Raw genomic sequence first — 21,989 nt, 5'->3', positions numbered from 1 at the left:
AAGGCATTATTAAGTTACTGCTAATGCAAATCTAACATTTCCTACTACTGCGGCTTCACATTAAAAGCATTTAACTGTTATTATGAAGTAGACTAGTGTCAGGAAATGCAAGGTGTTTGTCAGTGAGCTCAACACTGGCTGCTATTGTTCATCAAAAATGTGTCTACAAGACAAGAAGTCATTTTTGGCATTTTTTTGACAGCGGATCAGTTTAAAATTTTGCAGGGAGTGATGACAAAAAAAAAAAAGAACAGCCACAGTGAGCTGTTAGATGAAGAGCTGCACATATCCAACTTCTCAGCGAGGCAACCAAACTTAGTCTCACTGCCATGCAGCATGAAATCAGATCAAGGTTGCTCACAGAATGATGGAAAAAGGCCAATTATGGCCCAACTTCTTTATTAAATGACAATAGTTTGTTTAGCGGCGCCCAGAAGTCTATGAGTTTAGTATTAAACCACAACTGGTGCACAATAACAGTGCAACTGCATAATAGAATCAAAACAGGTTAAAGCTGATTAATATTTCCTGCCAGTCAGGACTGCAGTTACATTTACAGAATTACAGATTCTTAACCATCACTCCTCAGTGAGCTGCCTCGTTGGTGGAGGTATAGTCAAGTGTTTAGTTATCTATATGGATTAATTCCCATGTTTTTTAGTCTGTTCAGTTGATAATAAAACATGAATTAATTAAAAAACAAACTAATTAGGGTTTTAATGTTTTCCTTTTGATACCCATAGTGTCTGCTTAGGAAAATTCAGCCCCTACAAATGTGCCCCTAGTGTAAATGGTCCTTATTTTCCTTCTTCAGTGATCCTCTCTCTTTCTCCCTCTTTCCCTCTGAGTTGTTTAAGACAAAATGTCCATCATTCTTTCCCTCTTTTCCCCTTGTGTCTTTCTTCTTGCCTCAGGAACTGTCGCAAACCGAGGTAGAAATGTGGGGAATGTTGCAGGACAGAGCAAGAGGATTCACTCTGGATTGTTAAAGGGCTGTTCCGCTCCATCTCTCCTGTAAACAGCCGTCAAGGGAGGAGAAACCTGATAGCTTCACTTAGCTCTGATCTGCTCTAACTGCAGAGATCATAGACTGAGGGATGGAGGGATAAAGGGCAAGTGGGAGAGAGGCATAGGGTTCGACTGAAGAGTAGAAGTAGATATTTTTCTTTCACCTTGAAGAGATGAACATTTCATGTGTGTCCTGTTGTGCTGAGATGAAATGAATGTCAGGCACATACCAAACCCGCTGCAAAGTAAAGTAGCTGCATCAAGTAGACAAGATAAACTTAAAGTGCTCTGTAAGTACTTCTACTGCACTTACACACATCGATATTTTCAATACATTTCAAACTAAAAGACTTTCATCCTTCATCTTGTAAATATTGGTAGAGAAAGAAAGTGGAGTGGAAGTAGAACCAAAATGTTCTATCAACAGTCACTTGAGATGAATAAATGACAGTGGCACCAGATTTTCATTAAATCCCTTGTTTTATTTAATTTAATGAATAAGCTGTTTAGTTTTTCTCCTCTCTGTGGAAATTACTTTTCATTGGTATTTTCTTTGTTCATTGGTTGATTTTAAAATAAATAAAGCCCTTAAAATTATGAAACACAGGCCTGCACTTAATTTAATTTGACACTTGGATCCTCAAATATATTTATTATCAGCCTGCGATGATCAATGGATTCCAGAAGAATATTGTGATAAAATGTTGAAATTTGATTTTTTTGTATCCCTTTGTATCTTGTTTCCCTCTCCCCCCTCGGGCTCCACAGATCACGTCTGAACTTGTTGCATCGAGCCGCTGGTTTGAGGACAAGAATGAGAGATTTTTGCTGAAAACAGATGCCAGCTGGTTGATGAGAGTGGTGAGAGTGATTCATATAGTAAATGTGGCGTAAAACCAAAACAATGAGCTAAAAGTAGGTAAAAAAAAGTAAGAGCTGCAGGGTTGGTGGCTGTTCTTTGTGGGTGACAAGTGACCCCTTTCATGTTGCATGTAGTCATTGTATTGGTGGTATAAAGATATTGATTAATGCAGCTTTAAAAATCCCAGAATTACAAATTAATATAATGTAGATTAATTCAGGCCTCATGTTTATTAGCATGATTCCTTTAAATGCTCAACAAAGAGCTCAAAAGCGATACATCAGCTTGTTAAAGGTCCAGTGTGAAACATTTAGGAGGATCTATTGACAGAAATGTAATATAATATTCATAGGTATGTTTTTATTAGTGTACAATCACATGAAAATAAATATAATTGTGTTTTCGCTGTCTTAGACTGAGTTGTTTTATATCTACAGACACTGCAGAATGTTTCTGTGTTTTGCGGCCACTGCAGTTTTTCCCTCGCGGTTGGAAAGAGAAGGTGAAGCAAGTGAGTTTAAGTCTGGAACTACCAGTGTGTGAATCCTTCACACTGGACCTTTACCAGATATGGTATTGTGTAAGAATTTAACTGAGAATTGGTAAGAATCTGCATTGTCCAACAACGGTCTAGTTCTAAGATGATTGTCAGAAATGTAGTCTGAGGAGTTCCATGGTCCGATTACCCGTCTGCTGTCAGACGAGTTAAACTGTATTGAACTTTTACAGTTGTGGCTAAAACTGTTAGCTGGACTGAGGCTGCTGTGAGATTAAACGTAACCTCCTTGCCTAACAGATTATAGCAAAATGTTAAATATAAAATCTGAACAACAACGGAGCAAATAAAGATACTTCAATACAACCGACAATAGTAGAAGTACTTTAATCCTCCAGAATTCTTGTCATCTCTGTTGTACTTTGCACTTGAAGTATGAAAAGGACATGTTTGACCTTCCTCCAGAGTTCAACTCTTAGCAGTGGATGAGGAAGAGATATTTTATTTAATAGTAAAATTGGCAATAACACAGTGTAAAAATTCTGTTACAAGTAATTCCTTCTTCGTAGTGTGTAGGAGGAACTACTGTGGCCAATTTTTATTTGCAGGCGATTTTACACTAATGAAAACATGACTATTATTAAATTTCTGCCAATAATCCCTCCTAAATGTTATACAGTGTCCATAACAATAAGTGCAGCCAGTGCCTAAAAATAAAAAGATAAGATGTAAAAGATACATAATGCTGTGTGAGCAGATATTGTATTGCAAGATCAGATATTTTGGTGGAAGCAAATAAAATATATGGTCAATCAACATTGAAATAAGTTGTTTAACAACAGCGTTAATTACCATTTCCTCATTATGTTAATAATGGACATAACCCGTACCCGATGGCCATAACGTTTTCTCAAAAACATTTTTACTGTTGCAAATTATTTCCAGGAGACCAGATTGACACATTACATTACAGACAATTTCACTCTTTTCAAATGAACAGTTAAGTTTGGTAGCTTTAAATGTGTTTTTCACTATTTTGTGTTTTACACACAAGAAAAGGAGAGAAAAGTGAATTTTGGAACCTGCAGTGTCAAGTACTGTATGTCTTTGATAAAATCAAGGGGAAAAAATCAGTAACTCTCCAAGGATTTCAATTCTTTGAGTAGCTCTTATGGTAAAAAGAGACCCCTGATGTAAAGTAATAAGGGAAAGCAGTCAAGCATCCAGCTTATCTTGATTAAACAAAACAAAACAAAACAAAAAAAAGCTTTGTTTTGCAGGAAAAACACTAAACTCAAGCATTCACAATTTTTGTGGATCAAAAACCAGAATTTCACTCTTTAGTGGTTGGTAGAAAACATCTTTAGTGATTATTTTAGGGTATATATTTAAAAATATTAAAAGCAGTTAGCAATTGTTTCTCAAATATATATTCATAGCTCAATATATAAATACATCTTAATGTATTAATAAATGCTAGAAATGAAATTGAAACGTTGAAAAATAGGGTACATCAATACCATCTCTATCACTACAAACAGTCAGTCTCTGATCATAGATTGAACATCCGCTCATTTCTGATTCCTAGAAACAAAAACATTAAAATGCACAAAGACCAGCACTTAAATTATTCAGTTGTATTCAGTATTAACAGTTTACTGAAAATAAAGAGACAAATCAATGCACTCTTTCCCTCTCTGTGCTTTGATTAAAGGGAAGCTCTTGTCCTTAACCTCAGCCCTGTGTTTCACACAATTAGCACAGCTTCATACCTTCATATTCTGCAGCTGGAGAGCTGAATTAACTTTGGCTTTGTGTTCTAAGTCTTTGTTCAAATTGCTCCAGAGAGGAAAAAGGGTGGAAAAAAAAACAGCATGAGGGGGGGGAAATTTATGATTATTGATAGAGAGAGACAGTGCCTCTCCACCCTCCTCTCGTCCGTCATCGCTCAAGTCAGAAGCCAGTATTAATCTACAGCTGTCTCGCTCTCAGCTGAAACAAATTCACACACACGCCATGGAGCTTCTGAGAAACAGAACATATGCTTGAAATTGACGGTCTCTTGTTTGCTCCATCTCTCTCGCTCACAACATATCGGGGCTGAAAATTAGTTCTGATCAAAACAATAATTTTTATATTAACAAATGTTTCACATGTGGTTCTGTTTAGAAGAATTCATGCTTTATACATTTCATGTCAGTCCAGAGAAGAAAATGTGGCTGTGTTTAGCATATATTTGTCTAAAACTTACTGACATGTTTACATTTTTGATTGAGATGTCTGTTAATTACTGGAAATTTTTGGCATATTTGGGTTGATAATGGGAAAAAAATGTATTAAGGATGTACTAAAATCATCTCAAAATATAAACATACAATGGAGCTTGTTGGCGTTCTTTCTAGAGTAAAAATATAAATGAATATATATATAAATAGAAATAGAAATGTCACATTTGTATCTTCTGCAGGTAGAAAGAAAAACACCTGATCAACTGTGTGTGAGTGTTACAGATCAGGAGACAAACATGTCCTAATACAGAACACACCCACAGTGGGAAACTACTACAATCATGGCGATAGATCACACCTGTCAAATTAGACACAAGAACTCACATAATGACTAAATGCTTCTCAAAAAATGACAGCTACTACACTTAATGAGAGCTCAAACACCTCTAAAATATCCTTAAACCAATGAAAACGATTGGACAAGGACACTGATGAGCCAAAGAAACGGACTCTGTTTCAACAGGTGTTTTAGTGTCCCAGAACTGCTGATTCAAACCCTAAAACTGACATTCCCTTTCATGGTGTGACTCTGAAGGGGGAACATTTTTGATTTCCTTTAATATTTTATATAATTTTTCTTCGAGTAAAATATAAATACCCACAAATATTCACATCCAAATCCTCATCCAAATTAGTCTCTATAGACTCTAATAGAGTCTCTAACTCTAGAGTTTCTAATAATAATTGAGCTTTATTTTTTATAGTTTTGCCCATCACTTCTTGGTAAGTTAATCATAGAAATACAGTCTGCCTGGACACAGCTAGATATTTATTTTACTTCCACTTACTATCTTACCATCACATTTGAGCTTGTAACTAATCATGTTCAGGTTAAATGTGTGAATGTGACAACGTAGTAGGTTGAAAACAAAATAATAGTACAGGAAATGCAAAACTAATTTTAAATTCAGCGATCTCATAATTTAATGGTTTTTATTCAAAATGTTCTTGTATTTTAATAGCATTATATAATTATTATTTTCTTTAATAGAGATTCTGCAGCGTACCACTAGAGACATTATGTGAACATACTGCAGTTTGAGTGCATTAGAACAAACAATTCAAGCAGTTTACATAAACAGTGAATTTGGTGGGAATGTAGTTTAGTCCACTTGGTTCTTGTCAAATATTTTATTGTTGTTACTGTCAGTTATTTACAGTATGCCACTAAGAAACTGAAATACTTTCATGGTTTGTTAAGTAGAGGAGTTGTTGTAACATTCCTGTAAATTTCCAATTGACAACAGTTTTGGATCTTTTTCACAGCAGCCATTTTGACATGAAATAGTAAACAGGTGTTACTAATGATGCTAATTAAGATTCTGTTCCAATCAGGTCAAACTGAGTCAGGGTGCTGCTGTTGGCTCACTGGAAAGGCTCAGTCATCATTTAAAGTAGGAGCTGCTGTAGAGGATTTTGAAACAAATAGTGCTGTTTTAATATGAGTAATACACTCCTGTGTTTTTAAGAATTTCACAATGTCCAGTGCGTCAAAAGTTTTATTTTTACTCATATTAATAAAAAAACACAACAAAAATGAGCAGATATTTCCAAAGGATCAGAAGTTTAAAGCATGACTTCTGTCAACTTCGCACTCAAGCTTTTGAACAATTGAAAGCTGAGTGATTGCAGGCAGGGCCATATTTTTAAAAATGTGGCAACACAAAAAGCAAAAGATTTTATTAGTGTCATAGAGGGAATCAGGAAAAAAAAAAGTATAAAAGTATTTGTTTCTAGAATTTCACAAAGCAATAAAAGCTCTGCTGACCTCAAATGTTCACTGAATGACTTTTTATCAGCGGTGTCAAGCCGTCAGACGTCCGTAGGTGGAACTGTATTATGAGGAATATGAATCGAAATCTTAGATTTAATTTTTAACTGAAAGTATTTATTTTATGTCAAGGAAAAACATTTTAGGATAACAACTTCTTTTTCAGACCATTATTTTTTAGTTGTGATCTTGTAAAATGTTGCATTGCTGTATTTTCATACTACCATTGCTTTGCAAGCTCTGGTCCCCCTTATCAAGACCAATTTAAAGTTTGATGTCTTGATCAAGGACACTTCCACATGCAGACAGAACTTTCCGAGACCTAAAACCACCAACCTTCAAAATAATGCACAACTGCCCATTTTCCAACTACATACTTTATACACTCATATTGGAGAAAATGTCACCTTAGTCTAATCTCCACTGGACCTACTGTCAGCGGATCAAATCAAAGCATCTTACTACTATTTGATGCTTTCTATACAAAGTCTGTCCATGCTACGCTCTAAGAAACATCGACATTACGTTATTAGATACTGTAACTTTGTAGTTTGTAGAGCTCAGTCTCGCCAGCATTTTTAATGTATCAGTGTATTTCTTTATCATGCATTTTTGGGCAACAGTCGAAGTCAAAAGCAAATAAACAGAAGCTACATAGACAATATTTGATAAGTAGATAATTGATTGTTTTTTGCCTTATCAGAGTATTTGTTGATGATAAAATATTGCGGACATTACAAAAAGAACAAAGTGATGGCTGAATTTTCTTCATCTATCTATACTGATTGTATAGAAATAGACACATGCCTGCACATACATACACGCTCACAAATTACTTTTAGACAGTTGTGTGTGTGTTTGTCCTCTGTTCCCTTCACTTATATCACACCAGTTGTCCCAGTAGGGCAGGATCCAGCTCGCACTAAATGCTCCCTTTATAAAATGCATAGGCTCGGCTCGAACACTGCACAGGGGGGTGCTTTGTGTGTCTGCTTGTCTTGATATACATGTGAGGACCATAGACTGCATAATTGTATGAATGTAATTTAGGATAAAAAATAAATAAATGGATAACATTTTGAGCCCACTGGTTTTGATTGTGTAAAAATGGTTACTACACCCATTTATAGTAAATAATAAGCTCAAGATAAGAGTAAACCTTCAAACCAACCTAGGACGATGAACCCAGTGCTTTCACATATCAGGGCCTTAAGTGTTTTGTTTGAAAGAAATGAGCACTAGAGTGCAGGTGAAGGCCTCAGGATCAACTGAATTATACCCTGCTGAATAATGTGTCCTGGAAACAACATGGAGAAAAATAAGTCCCTGAATGGTGGAATACAATAAGCAGGAAAGCTTAGGAGAGCCTCATACATATTATATTATTGTACATCACTTAATAAAGTTCAGGGGTTTCCAGCTGATAGCAATCTTTCCCCGCAGCCAGAGTGAGCTGGGGCTGTGGGGCCCTGAATGTCATGCCAAGACAATGGAGAGGACAAAGGAAGGTGGAATTGGCCTTCCTGGTGATAAGATGCACTTGCTCTACTTGACTTGACCACCCAACCAGCTAACTTTGCCGAAGACAGCATAATGCTGGTTTATGAGTCAGTCTGTGTTTGTGTGTGTGTAACATTTGGGAGGATCTATTGGCAGAAATGGAATATAATATTCAAAAGATATGTTTTTATCTACACAAGGAGTGAGTCCTCGTCTACACTGGCTCTAGATGGATAGATGGATGGATTTTGGCCAGTATAGTTTTTCCTTTATGCCTGGTTGAGTCAAGGGTTTTTTAGTCTGTTGCAATCTACAACACTGATCAGCTTTCAACTTTTATTCAATACTGACACAAAGTATTCCCTACAATCAGTCATTTGCTTGAGAAACATTAGAGTTGCTCAACGCTAAACAGTTACTTCTCAAATAGCATTTGTTCAGCCAGCACATTTACTATAACACAAATCCCAGAGCTAAACTGAATGTGCTTGCCAAATAATTACTCTTTCAATTGTTTGCTCACTGGTTTTTCCTAATTTTAGAAGATACTCTGATTCAAAATTTGGTCTGAAAATTCACTTTCTGGGCAAGTGGCTGTAGGTTAGTTTACAGATATAAATAAAGATTTAAACATGCATACATTTAGTCATCAGGATACCTGTGCCACTCTTTCTTCTCTCTGAGAATACTGATGATTTGGACAGCAAATATGTCCTGTTGACCACAGATTCCTTAGGTGATGAAAAAATTGTCATGGAGTGAAGAAAAATGTGCTACATTACAAAAAGTTAACACAACATCATCTAACAAAAGATTTACGGATGTATTAGAAGAACTCAGCAACACAAGATGTTACAATGTTAAGTGATGTTTTTATGTTTGAGGACTCTTGGAGGAATACAAGAGATACTAATAAAGAAAATCACAAATCTCATCAATACAACGACAAAGACCTTGAAAGAGATTACAGCGTTGATGATGAGGGTAGGTCTTAAGTTATAGTAAAATGCTGCTTTAAAGGAGAAAAAGACAGCACTGTATCTACTGCAAGAACATATAACGAAACACCAGAAACTGTCCAAAATTCATGGGACATAATATTTGTATTCACTGTGGATATTATTGTCTAACAGAACAGCTTGCAACTTGGAAACTGAGGTCTACAAAGGCTTATCTCTTGTTGAAATTGATTTAGGCTTAATAAACTAATAAAGTGAGTAAAAAATGTAGTCTTTCCTTACATCACATTTAATACTCAACAATGCAGTGTGTCTTGTTCTAGTTGTAGTTAGAAGTATGTTGTGTTCTATCAAAACAGTTGCTTTTTAGTCAGAAGTGGGAGCTGTACAGGAGTCACCACACCTTTCAGTTTTCTTGTACAAGTGATGTGAGATGGAGCATTGGTATTGTGGAAATTATGTAGATAAATTCAGGTTGAAAAACCTCTCTTCCATATACTGTATAGTCAAAAACAGATGTTGGATATGAAACTTACCATCTAAAATAATATGACAGCAAAACACTGCAGACTTTCTTACTTTGGTATTAATGTTTCTGTCAGAAGTTAATGATGATGTGACATGTTCTTTTTCTTATTGTAGAAGAACCAGACACTTTGACCCTAAGGACCTCAACCGCACGACCATCACAAGCTCAAAAGAAGAAAACAGTTAAACTCTGTTATTTTTCTTATCTTCTGCTCCTGTCTTGCTCTTTATTCATAATACTTAAGTATTACCTGTAAGAACTAATTTAATTTCACACTCCAGTTATATTTTCTTGTCCTGTTTTTCTTCTCTTGAAGGTTCCTCCGGAGAACCTTTTTGTGCATAAAGATTTTTTATGAGCATAACTTAATAATGCCCGAAAAGGTGTCTATTATCAGGACTTAATGGACAATGTGGAGACCAGAACTGTCCAATATGCAGTGGAGGTCACTTGCCAAAGAAAAAGAAAATCATTATTTCATATTTTCAATCAAAATCTTAACTTTTTACAAGCCATATCTCCATTTTCCTGGTAACGACCTTCACTAATAACATCCCATAAGGTCCTAATGAAATGAAAAAGTTCTTCACTACTCCATTAAATCCAGTTATTTTTGCTCAGCATCACAAGTACATTGCCAGGACGGTTGAGTATGTCTCTACCCCTTTTACAATCATAATTTCTGATTCAGGTACAATTAAACAATTACTCCAAGGCCTGTAATTGTAGCGGTGCGGTGACAACTAGTGCTGTTTAAGAATTGTACCTCAAGGCACTTGACGCAGAACCAGTACTTACAGTCGCTACTGAAAAGATCTTAAGAACCAATTCTACAATTTCATCTCAAAAAAGGAAATCTTTGGAGTTTATTTTTATGTATTTAAGAAAACCATTAAAGGAAGTCCTTGAGCCAGCTCTTAATAGTTTATTATGTTGATGCAATTTCAGCCCTCGGCTAAACTCCCAATGAACTTATCTTGAGTATTTTCCATGCTTGTTATAGGTGGATCTCAGTAATCTGGACTGTTGAAATTTGTGTGCTCTATATCATGGTATTTATCATAGTATTCGACTTCTAAAGAATCCCTCACCCCCACCTATAAGTGATAATAATATCTTTATAGGAAAATGTATATCGTCCTTTTGATCAATTTATGTTTAATAGAGTGAAATTGTAATTTGTCCACACACAAACGTGAGTTTAAAGCTGGAGAAATAAAATGCTAAGAGCTCCAACTGAGCTCCAACAACACTGTATAATGCTTAGTTGGTTGGAGTTAACTAGAAAAATAAGGTGGGGGGACAAAGAAAGGTTTGCTTAAGGCTGGAAATATAATGTCTTTTGTGTATAACATTTAGGAGGATCTATTAGCAGAAATGGAATATAATATCCATAGGTATGTTTCCATTAGGGTATAATCACCTGAAAATAAGACGTTTTCGTTATATCTCGTTATTTTTTAAAGCATGTAGGTTTAAACAGATATGGCAGCCCTTCCTTGACTATATCACAGCAACTTTAACTGAGATATTTGTCTTTTATATATTTTTCAAAACACAATGTAATTAAATTAATGGATGACCAGAGAAACCCACAATAAAGAGTACACATTTGCTTTTTCCTACATGTTAAGGGAGGGGATGGATGAGGTGAGTAATGTTCTGTCTTTCGTGATAAATAAAATACAAATATATAAATCATAAAATTCACATTTTTCACAAGTTTTGCGACCACTGTGTCTCCTACACACTTCACAGCCCGTTCCCATTCCCGGGTTGTCAAATACAGACCAGAGCCGTGTTCACTGCAAAACCGAAACTTCACCGCTAGATGTCACCAAATCATGCACACTGGTCCTTTAAACTTAAAAAGTTTAAATAATATAACCAAATCAGAGCCTTTTTTCCCACAGCTATATCAATAATATTCGAATATCTTTTGAGTTTTCATAAATTATATTCTCTGTCTCTACTCCCAGCAGTTTTTTTTTTTTTTTGCACTATTCAAGTGGTGACCCTTACAAAGAACTCAGAGATCATGGTCCTCAGTATGTCATAAAGATGTGCGTGTGTGTGAGAGTGAGTGTTCACTGAGTTGAAGAGCAGTTGTCGTTGACAGCTGCATGGGAGCAGCGAGAGAAGGAGTCAAGTGGCTTCAAATAGCCGTCGTTCTCCTCATTCATCAGAGGAACCCCCCCCCCCCCCCCCTCTCTCTCACTCTCTCTGTCTCTCAGCAGCCATTGGTGTGAAGTTTACATTTCTTTTGTTGACACAGTCATGAAGATGTTTTTTTAATCTCTGCTTTCACTTTAAAAGAATGTTTCATAAATGCCCAGAACAAAGAGGTTTGCACAGTTCAGTCCACTGTAGGTAAGCGTAGAGGTGTTCAAGTTAGATATTATTCTGCTGCTGAATATCTGCGGTAGGTTGAAGGCTCTGTTTACCCAATTTAGCTGATCAAACAGTTTTTCAAAGTTAATGACACTCAGTATGATTGTGTATGACACAATAAAAACATGGACACAGAAAATAGTCGTTGTTCAACTGCTGCAAGTGTGCATTTTTTTAAAAAATTCCAATCACATGGAAAACACCTGAGGTTATCTCTATTTTATAGACAGCGGCTTTCTTTATGTAATATTATGACTCAGGAATTTGACCAAAACAAGCAGGTGTCACTATTTCATGTTAAGCATGTGTTTTGTTTTTTGTAATTTACAGATCAAAAGACATCTGGACATCTAGGTTACCAATAGCCACTGTTTAAATAACATTTAAATCAGGGCAATTAGAACAATTAGAGTTGTTCCGATACTGATACCAGTATTCGAAATTCCTCTGATACTGCCGGTGCACCGATTCAACACCACTTGATTTATTAGCACCAAAATAGATGAGCTTTTTTGTTTCCAAGGATAGAAATCATAACCCCGCCCTACTCTGACAATCGCAGACAATGATAGCAATAATTGAGCCTTAGTAGTAGACGCTTGTTAACAAATAATAATATACAGTGTATATATATCTATTTTTAAAGCACTTGTATCGGATCGGTACTTGGTATCGCAAAGTTAAGGTAAAAATGGTATCGGAACATCTCTTCTACTCATCAGTCCATTATTTTTCAGTTGATTATTTAGTGTATCATTATACATAACAAATTGATTTTCCATCAATTGACCACTGAAACTCCTAGTTAGGAACCCTACATGTTGAAATCCATTAATTCTTTTGATTGAACAGATTAACTGTATGTAAACAACCAACTAATCCAAGATTTTAACGTTGAGATGTTATTTGACTTGCAAGTCACCAAATTCATACTTACATCCTGGTCACTGTAACATATTATTGAGACACGTGTGTCCCAATTACATACTACTTACAAACAGTATCCGTATGCTCTACTGTATATATTAATTGTCATAGAACAAGTATAGTACATATTACTGTGCGCTTAATGTACAAGATATCAGTATATTCAACTGTACTAACAGGAATGGAAGCAGCACATGTCCCAATGGATGTTAGTTAGACTTTGCCACTGCCAATTACACAAAGACAAACTTATTTTCATGTTTTGTATTTCAGTTTTTTGCAGCTATCAGCAGTTCCTCCATTTCATTTATGCATTGCATTGTGGGACAATTGTGTACATCAACTGTACACACATAAATGAATAGGACTTATTATGCATACAGACATATAGTTTGTACATAATATGGAATTGGGACACAGCTTGAAACATTACTTAAATATCTTTTTAATATCGGTTGAAAATGTCCAAAACTGTTTAATTTAACTTTTTAATGTGCCATAAAATACTGACAGTGTTTTTTTTTTCAGTTGACATTGAACCAATAGTCCATGTAAACCAAAGTGTTTGCTCCTCCTTCCTTTGCAGTCTGCCAAATTCTTGCTGTGCGGCCTCCTGAACACCAACATGGCCTTTCCTCCAGCCATAACACTCCCAGTGTCTGTAGCCCAGTTGTCCCAGTGAGGCAAGTCCTGCCAAGTCCTTCAAGCGCTTGTCTTTGGAGTTTGACAACACATGTGTCTCTGTCCGTCTGTCCCCAGACTTTTTCCAGTTTAGGAATGTTGTCCCTGCCTGTTACAGAAGCACAAAGAGTCGTGTCTTTGTCCACATCCGTCAAGATCAGATTATCTCTCTCTCTCTTTCTCTCCTCCACGAGTCCACTTTTGTTTCCACACTTTGTATCCACACTGCCGGCATTCAGCTCAGCAGGGCTGTGCTGCTGCACAGTCCGCCGTAACACCGAGCTGCAAGCAGACCAGAAGCCGTTACAGCACAAAAAATGCCATCTGACCGATTTTTAGTTTCTCTGTCAGTCATCCCATAACAGCAGCAGAGCAACAGAGTAGAGCAGGAGTGGAGGAAAGAGGCTACAGCTGAAGTAGGAGTGAAGGGAGGGGAGGAGGGGGAAGAGTCTCAGCAGTCTCTAAAACCAATACAAATCCTTGCTCTTATCCTGTGCCTGCAGACCTGAGAGAGGAGGAAAGAACGGAGGAAAAAAAGAAAAGGAAAGGCAGTGAAAGAACAGAAAAGCAAGAAAAGGGAGATTAGAAAAAGAAGCGCAAATGTCTTGTTGATAAAAGCAGGAGGAATTGCCCGAGGCAAAGAGGGGATGAGAGCAAGACAGCAACAGAAAAGGAAGTTGACAGCTGGTGTTAAGGTGCTGATTGACAGTCAGTTTGTTGCTTCAAACCACTTGTGGTAAGTTGATCTGAGGGGGGGGGTCTTCATTTAAATCTCTTTTCATGCTTTTAAGTTGTTACTTTGTCATCTGGCCATACTGAATGTCTTTAATACTGCTTTCGTTTAATCAGTAAATTCATTCAATAATCAGCTCTCTGAATTGTTGTGCATTTAACAGATAGGCCAAGTTCAGCGTCAACTCAAAGAAGCAGGACGTTTTCAGTGTGTCAATATATAAAAAGGGAAATGAAAATATAATTAAAACAGCTTTGCAAATTGGTTTTTTACAAATGTAGCCATTTTTCAATGAGGACAGATGTCAGCTTGACTTTTTATTTCTTTCTTATGTGCAAAGCTGTTTTGGCTGTTTATATTTTATCTAGTCTTTGGTGTTCATTCACCAGGCAACTCTTTGGTTTTCCAGTTCAGCCGTGTGAAACACAAAACGACAGATTTTCTTCAGCTTTTTGTCCTCCTCGATCAAAGATTTTGTCAGCGGATGGAAGTCAAAGCAAATCCTGACACCTAAAAAGATATTCCCCGTGTTGCAATTTACAAAACGCCAATTACAAGTTTTGACCAGTCCCAATTAAAATCACACTGGTTAAACATTATACAAGAAACATCGGATTCCAGACTGTCAATCGGTTTTATGTTGTTATTTTTTTGCTTTTCAAGCTTAAGAAACTGCTGCATATCTCATAATTAATGCCGATCTAATAAAATAAATGTAAAACAGTGACCAACATTTTCAGAATCTGTCATGTTTTGGGGTTTTTTCCAATAAACTCCACAGTTATTGTGTAAGAGAACTGATATGCATTTACACTTGAAGTTCCAGTTATAGTTGTGGTGTGGACAATTGCCATCCACTTGAGTTAAAAGGGTTTATAAAATGATAGTTATTCCTCTTGATGTGGACAGCCATTCCACAGCAGCACCTTTTATTAAACTGCTCTACAAATCCTGGATAAACACAGTGAATGACTGCAAAGTACTGGGATAGCTAAAGTACATCTGCTCACTAATCATGTTGGATACACAACTAAGACCAAGCCATGGTCAACTGAACATCATTCAGATTTATTTGGAAGTGTAAAACCTTCTTTCCTAGACCTGTGGTTCCCAACCTTTTTGGCATGTGACCCTTTAAAACAAAGTAAAGTCGACTCGTTGTGACTCCTTGTAAAAGCTTACACATTAAATCTAACAGCAATGAGCTAAGTTCATGTAACTTGATCCTCCAAAAAATGTTGTTTTAGTGAACTTCAACTTAAGTGGTAATATCTGTATAAAGACAATGTCTTACTTTATTTAGATAAATTTAAATAAGTTTGGAGAAAAGCTGCATATGACTGTGATATTAGTTTTAATGTTCAATTAACAGAATGTAATTGGTAAAAACTAATAATTTTACCCAAGTTACCTTAATGAACTTAAATGGTTTAAGGCAATCGGACAGTTGAACTAACTCGTTGGGTTTTACAGTGCCGTATCGGACTGTATGTGCTGAGCCGACACCGTCTTCTAGAAATTAAACAAACACCATTTTGAAGAAAGCATCACTCTGACCGGATTACATTTTCTATTAAAATATTGGGGAAACTTATCTCTAAAATGTTCACTGACTGATGTATTTAATGTTTTCCGCCAAAATATCTGATATTGTGGTACAATATCCACATTATTAAACGTTTTTATGGTTATGTTTAGCCACTGACTGCACTATTTTAAGGTAAGAGAAGATCGGGGTCTTACTTTAAAATACAGTACCACAGTAACTTGATTTACGAGACCCAACATTTAAGCAAACTACGGTCTTTTCCTAACCTTTACCAAAGTTCGTTGGTTGCCTAACCAAGGACTTCTTGGCGTGAACTATGATTTCTTCTTCATCCCCCGCATGTGTCCAAATAAAAAGGAAACATAATCCATGCAGCAATTACTTTTTAAAGGGCAACATAACTGTGAAAACAATTTATTACTATGTAAATGTAACAAGCCCAAATAGGTAAAACTATCCAGTATTCCACCAAAAAAAGGAAGCATGTAAGAGTAATGTTCACCCCTCACATTTACCTCCCGATCTTACAGGTACTCTGCCGTAAAGTTAGAAACCTAGACCAACTTACTGTTCAAACAATTGGGTCTTAGATTTTATATTAGAATTGAATGACGCCTTGTAAGCCTTCTCTATGCCCCCCAGAAGGCCTCTCTAGTGTTATTCTAAGCTGCAGCCATGGCAGAAAATAAAAGTTATAAAGTAAGACATTTTCTTGACTACTATTAACATACCTGAAGATGTTTATGCTGTAAACATACGGATGCTTTTGATTGTGAGTTAAATAAATGAAATTGACCTGACGTGAAGACAATACCTGTGTCCATGTTGAGTCCGATCTCTGCTCCGGCTCCGGTGAAAGCACCGCTCCAGGCCGAACCCGCCCCAGACTCCCCCTTCCCTCCCAGGTCACAAGACGAGGCGCTTGGCCCCGGTACCGAGCTGCCAGATGCCAGACGATGATGAGGCCGCACTGACGGCACCAGCAGAGAACCGTAGCGAGGGTCGAACGTCGTACCGTACATCTCATGAACCCCCGGGCGTGGATACGCTGAGCCCTGGGTGCTTATAGCGCCCCCTAGTGAGTAAGGGTGGTGGTGGTGATGGTGGTGGTGATGGGATGGGTGCCAGGTGTCGGGGCTGGATTGGTGGAGGTGGCTGTGCAGGGAGGCGGAGGAGTATGGGTCCCCAGGGAAGGGGAGCTCTGTGTGGGGAGCTGACAGAGCGCTGCCCAGCGTGGAGGAAACCGACGGCTGGTAGGAGCTGTTCCAGAAAGACGGAGGGAAACTTCTCTGGCTCATAGGGAATGATCCATCTGTGAAGACACAATCCACACTGCTTTAAAAAGGAAACTTTTTGGTTTTCCATTAAGTTAGCCTAAAGTAACTCATTATTAAAGCACAGTTAAGTTGATGCTGAAGGTTCATTTTTGACCTCAGAAACAGTGTAACCAAATTCTTATCGCACGCACTTGTTTTTTTCCCGAAGCTTTCAGCGATAAATTGTGGCCATAATACTTCATTTTAAAATTGTCCCACTGTGTATTTTGGCAATAGCTTGAATTGATTAGATGACTGACTTATAAAACTTACAAAGCCAAAATTTGCTTGTAACAACTTCTTAAATGTGAGTATTTGCTCCTTTTTCTCTGCTCTGTTCTGTTATTTTATTGTAAAATGATTAACTTTTGGTATTTAGACTGTTGGTAGAAAAAAAAATGTGACTCTAATCATAACTTTTATTATTTAAGGAAATAATTTAAATGTGGATGGATAATGAAATTAGTTGCAGCCCTAGAAATGGTCAACACAACTTTGAGGTCATATTTTAGAAATACAGAGATGTCTACTTAAGAGGGAGGGCACTGTACATCTCCATGCAGAATAATAATAATGCTTGATTGGCTCAAGAAAGGGGTTTTTTGTTTTTCAACTTCACCTTCACCCCTGATCACAAGCAATTATTATATATTATTATATGCTAAAGGAGCAATAGAAACTTAAAATAGTCCCTTTTTTGTTTCTGTTTAGATTCAAAAGTCGCTAGATGACACAAAGATGCTTGAGTTGAGAAATGGCCACGAAAGGAGATGAAATGAAAAGCGAGTCGGCTGGTAACTAAGGAACACTGGTTAATTTTTTATTCACCAAAAGGTTGTAGAAAACCTCTGTGTACGTTTTATTGTTTTAATCGTCCCTTTATGTTTATATAAATGTCTAACTTTAAACACAAGGGGAACCGTTTTATTTCAGATTCCTATTATTTCTGTAGCTGACAGAAATCAATAATAAGAGTCATCCGCTAACGTGATGCCAGAGAGAAATTCACTTGAGCACAGTGTAAAAGTCTGTGATAGATGCACTCACAGATGACTCTCTAAAAGCAGCTTAAAAAACTGAAACATTTCTGGGAAATACTTAAATTATTCAAAGACGCTTTACATGTTATTAAAAACATGCTGTACTCCGAATGGTGAGAACTGAAACCGACCAAGGCATAGATTTCTCAACATATTGTTATTATATATTCACTGTGCGTTATGTAGACTTTGTATTAAACACAACAGCACCAACTGAGACTGAAACAAAATACACTTCCTCTCCCTTCTATGTTGGTAAACTGAAACAGATTAACAGCCTCTATAATAAACAATAGGAGGCTCACAAAGTACTATTATTCTAAAAAAATAAAATTACAAGACGATGAATAGCCGAGCAAAACTGGAAATCAGACGCACCAAATCAAATGTGCAACAACATCCGTCGAACTCAAAACGTGAAGATATTGTTGCTCAGATTTGCAGTCGTTCTCATTTTGTTGTTGTTTTTGTTTGCATGACAATATCTAATCAAATGTTACCTGGCGGAAATCTGTGAGCAACCAAGACAAACTTTATTTACTGAATCCTGGGAAGTTATATTAAAACACGCAGCCGAAAGGAACCAGAATTACATACATTTTCAGCACAAAGCTGCTAGAATTCCCCCAAATCAACAACATTAAAGCATTTAGAGTCGAAATGCTGTTTGACACATAATGAGGGGAAACACTGGCACACACATGCGAAGGCACACGCACCTCTTAGGGCCTTGTGGCTGCTTGAGGTGGGGTATGCAGTCGTGTGGCTCAGGGCTCGGCTGAAGTGCTCGTCCACCACGGCGCTGATGTCTCCCTGGAAGTAAGTGAAGAGGACGCAGCGGGAGTTCAGGTACTCGGCTCCCGGCGGCAGCTCCTTGTCCTCCTCTTTGATCGCCGGGTGGCCCGGGGGGGCGAGCCGGCGGCCGCTGTCCTGGGGGTCTTGCATTTTGGAATAAAAGGCCAGTTTCTAGGTAGGACACAGATTTAGATATGAGTGTTATGAAATTGTGTTTATTTATCATTTTGCATTGATTTTAGAAAGTTGCTCTTTTTTTCTGGATTTTAGATACTTTGGTGACCGATATGTGACATTTGACCTCTAAACCTTATAAAAATCGGCATTTTTAATTTTCTTTTCAGGACAAAATAGATGAAGACAAATCCACCTGAACGCTTTGCCATCTATTTATGCATAAACTGACTAAATTATACAAATGCATGCAGATGGAGCTTTAAAATAAAACTCAATAAATACACACGAGACAAAACAAACTGAACAATATAAGTAGTATAATGAAGTATATACATTAGAAAACACAAAACCCAGCAAGAAAACAGGACAAAATATAAGTGACAACTACAACACAATAATAATAACACAATATAACAACCAAACGTGACTTCCCGGCCTTGGCTGAACAATAAAGTTGTTTATTTTATTCTATATAAATTGCAGTACACAGCTATATTAACACGTAGAGTACTGTATGGTTGTTTTAATGTTGTTCAAATATAATGTCTTTGCACCAGTCACTCATTACTGAACCTACAAAGCTTTTTTAAACTCATTTGAAAAAAAGTATTTTATGTATACGGAATTACTTTGTCACTTTGAGGAATTGAACAAGTGTTTTTTTTTTAATTGTTATTATTTGACAAATGTATTAGATAAACCATACAAAATAATTGTACATACAAATTTTGCTCATTATGAAACTGTGTGTATCGTGGCTAGACTCTGGCTGATCCAGAGTCTGTTTAGGTGACAGACGAAGTGAGTTTTGGCACTATGTGAAATATGCCTGGATGTTGACTGAGAGGTTTTAAGAGAGTGAAAAAAAGTCCTTTAACAGGTCTGCAAAGGCCTCACAGAAACCTGCTGCACTCGAACTGTTGAGTCGCAACCATGAAGTCTGCTTACAGATGCAGATGTGACATTAAAAAAGGAAAATGTATAGTTCTGTGCAGTTGGCTTATTACTTAAATAATAAAATATCAGTCAAAAACATGAGATATAATTGATTTTAATCCTAAACTATGGGCTTTACTCATTCATCATTGTAACAGTAGGAAATAAGTGAAGAGAGACACTTTTTTTTTTAAACTTTTAAAACTTTTTAAAACTACTTTATAATAAAGATAATCTGAAATTGTTATTAAAAAACAATAAATATATGTATTTTTATTTTTATTTTCTATTTTTCTTCTTTCTTGTACAGTAAAATACTTTTTTTAAAATTGGATTTAATATCAATACTAATGCAAACAAAAAGACCCAGAAGAAAGTTTTACATTGGCTTCATAAAACTTTACGCACTTGATGAGTTCCTCTCTGCCTGTAGCGGATACATACAGTCCATGCCTGGCGATTTATTGTATTTTATAGTGACTAACAGCGTGTTAAACATATATATTTAAGATATATAGAGGATATTAAGGGATTTTAAGGGCTGTAGGAGTTAAATTATTACGCTTTCTAAATATATTATCCACATCTAATCGTTGTATGGCTGCGTAATCTCCTGTATTTCCAAGTAATTAAGTTTTAACCGGCGGTTCTTTGGACAAAAACCTAAATATTAAAGTTTTCTGTACATTTAAACTGATATATAAAGTCCACCGTGCAGACATAAGTAGAGCATGAGCTGATGAAGAGTATATGATCCATACCTGGTGGTGATAGGGGCTGTAGGAGCTGAAATAAGGCTGAGGACCAAACACTTGGTACATCACATCCAGGCAGCTCATGGCGAAGAAATCACGGAGAAGAACCAAGCTTCATGTAGAGAGCAGGTCTGCTGAGACGGAGAGGAAACATTAATCCCGGCGGTGGAGGACGGAGGGAACGGCTGAGAGAGAGAGAGTCACTCTGCTGCGCTGCTCTGCGCTCTTAACGCACTGGACTGCGGCCGTGCGCGCTGAAGGGAGCCCCCTCCTCCCTCCCTCCTCCTCACACCCAGCCTGACGCCTCCCTCCCGCCAATCAGAGGCCAGAGCTCCACCTCTACCTTAATTGGCTTTTAATTACAGAACAGGAGAATCACAACATCTATAAAGCTATTAAGTAAAATATCTGCATAAAGCATGGTTGCCTCAGCAGCCTAAAACATTTTAATGATCCAATACATTTTTTGTCTTTTTCTAATTTCACAAACATCCATATTCCATTTTATGTTTTATCGAGCATCCTAGCAAAGCTGTTTCCCATATGTTTTTTTAAATTATTTCAACCAAATGTGTTTTTTTCTGATAATGTATTTTTTATTAGAGGTATCAGTCATGTTACAGTTTACTTCTGCAAACAGAAGCCTTCGAGTTTAACCTAGAACATGGAGGTTTGTTCAGGGTTTGCTTATTGGAAAAGGAAACTCAATTCTGCTCCTTGTGTTGAGACTTGGTCATTTGTTTTCTTTATCCCCTTATACCTTTTCAAGGTCATTAGATGCACTGAGAAAACCTCCGACTGGCCTCCAGTTTATTGTTTGGAAAGATCAAGACGAGGGCCCCTCAGAAATATCGGCGTTTTCCATTTTCTTGGAATTTCTTTTTTTAAGAAGTTGTGGATTTGTAAGCATGATTGGGATTGAAGGAAGTTGCTACCAATCACAATACACCACACCCAGTGGTTCCCAAACCGTTTTCATTGGACATAATACATCCACAGCGATCTCAGAGGAGCTCTTCATCAATCGATCAATCATGTTCCAAATGTGTTTTTTTAAGTAGATTTTAAATTGGATGTTTTCATTATATAAACCTGGATACTGTTATAATAACTTAAAGGTCCAGTGTGTAGGGTTAAGGGGCATCTAGAGGTGTAGTTGCAGATTGCAACTCCCTCGCTTCACCCCACCAGTATTAAAAAAATAAGATGCACAGTCAGAAAAATCATAAATGCAAATCCTCATATAACTAAATAATTTGCCTTTTATCAGCCACTC

General features: G+C 36.9%; 1 protein-coding gene across 2 annotated transcripts; it reads right to left on the bottom strand.

Moving 5' to 3' along the window:
* Window positions 1-12,272: 12,272 nt before the first annotated feature.
* Window positions 12,273-20,943, bottom strand: vgll2a (vestigial-like family member 2a). 2 transcript variants are annotated; one of them, XM_051409784.1, is made up of 4 exons: window positions 20,720-20,943; window positions 18,770-19,016; window positions 16,509-17,006; window positions 12,273-13,917 (listed from the first exon to the last, which is right to left on the bottom strand). In XM_051409784.1, exons 1-4 carry the CDS (start codon window positions 20,795-20,797, stop codon window positions 13,874-13,876), a joined length of 867 nt encoding a protein of 288 aa, XP_051265744.1. In that variant the 5' UTR covers window positions 20,798-20,943; the 3' UTR covers window positions 12,273-13,873. The 2 variants fall into 2 exon arrangements, with proteins under 2 accessions (XP_051265744.1, XP_051265743.1); XM_051409783.1 differs by having other exon boundaries at window positions 12,273-13,694.
* Window positions 20,944-21,989: the final 1,046 nt, after the last annotated feature.

The sequence above is a fragment of the Dicentrarchus labrax genome, unplaced genomic scaffold (genome assembly GCF_905237075.1).
Source record: "Dicentrarchus labrax unplaced genomic scaffold, dlabrax2021, whole genome shotgun sequence".
Classification (NCBI taxonomy): domain Eukaryota; kingdom Metazoa; phylum Chordata; class Actinopteri; family Moronidae; genus Dicentrarchus; species Dicentrarchus labrax.
This window is presented reverse-complemented; position numbering and strand designations above follow the sequence as displayed.

Bases quoted from the DNA above. Each gene is read 5' to 3' on its own strand.
- vgll2a (XM_051409783.1), bottom strand. From the start codon at position 20,797: ATGAGCTGCCTGGATGTGATGTACCAAGTGTTTGGTCCTCAGCCTTAT. The intron at 19,017-20,719 runs GTATGGATCATA...TGTCCTACCTAG, and splicing joins ACAGCCCCTATCACCACCAG to AAACTGGCCTTTTATTCCAA. The intron at 13,695-16,508 runs GTATTGTCTTCA...GTCTGCTTGCAG, and splicing joins CGGACTCAACATGGACACAG to CTCGGTGTTACGGCGGACTG.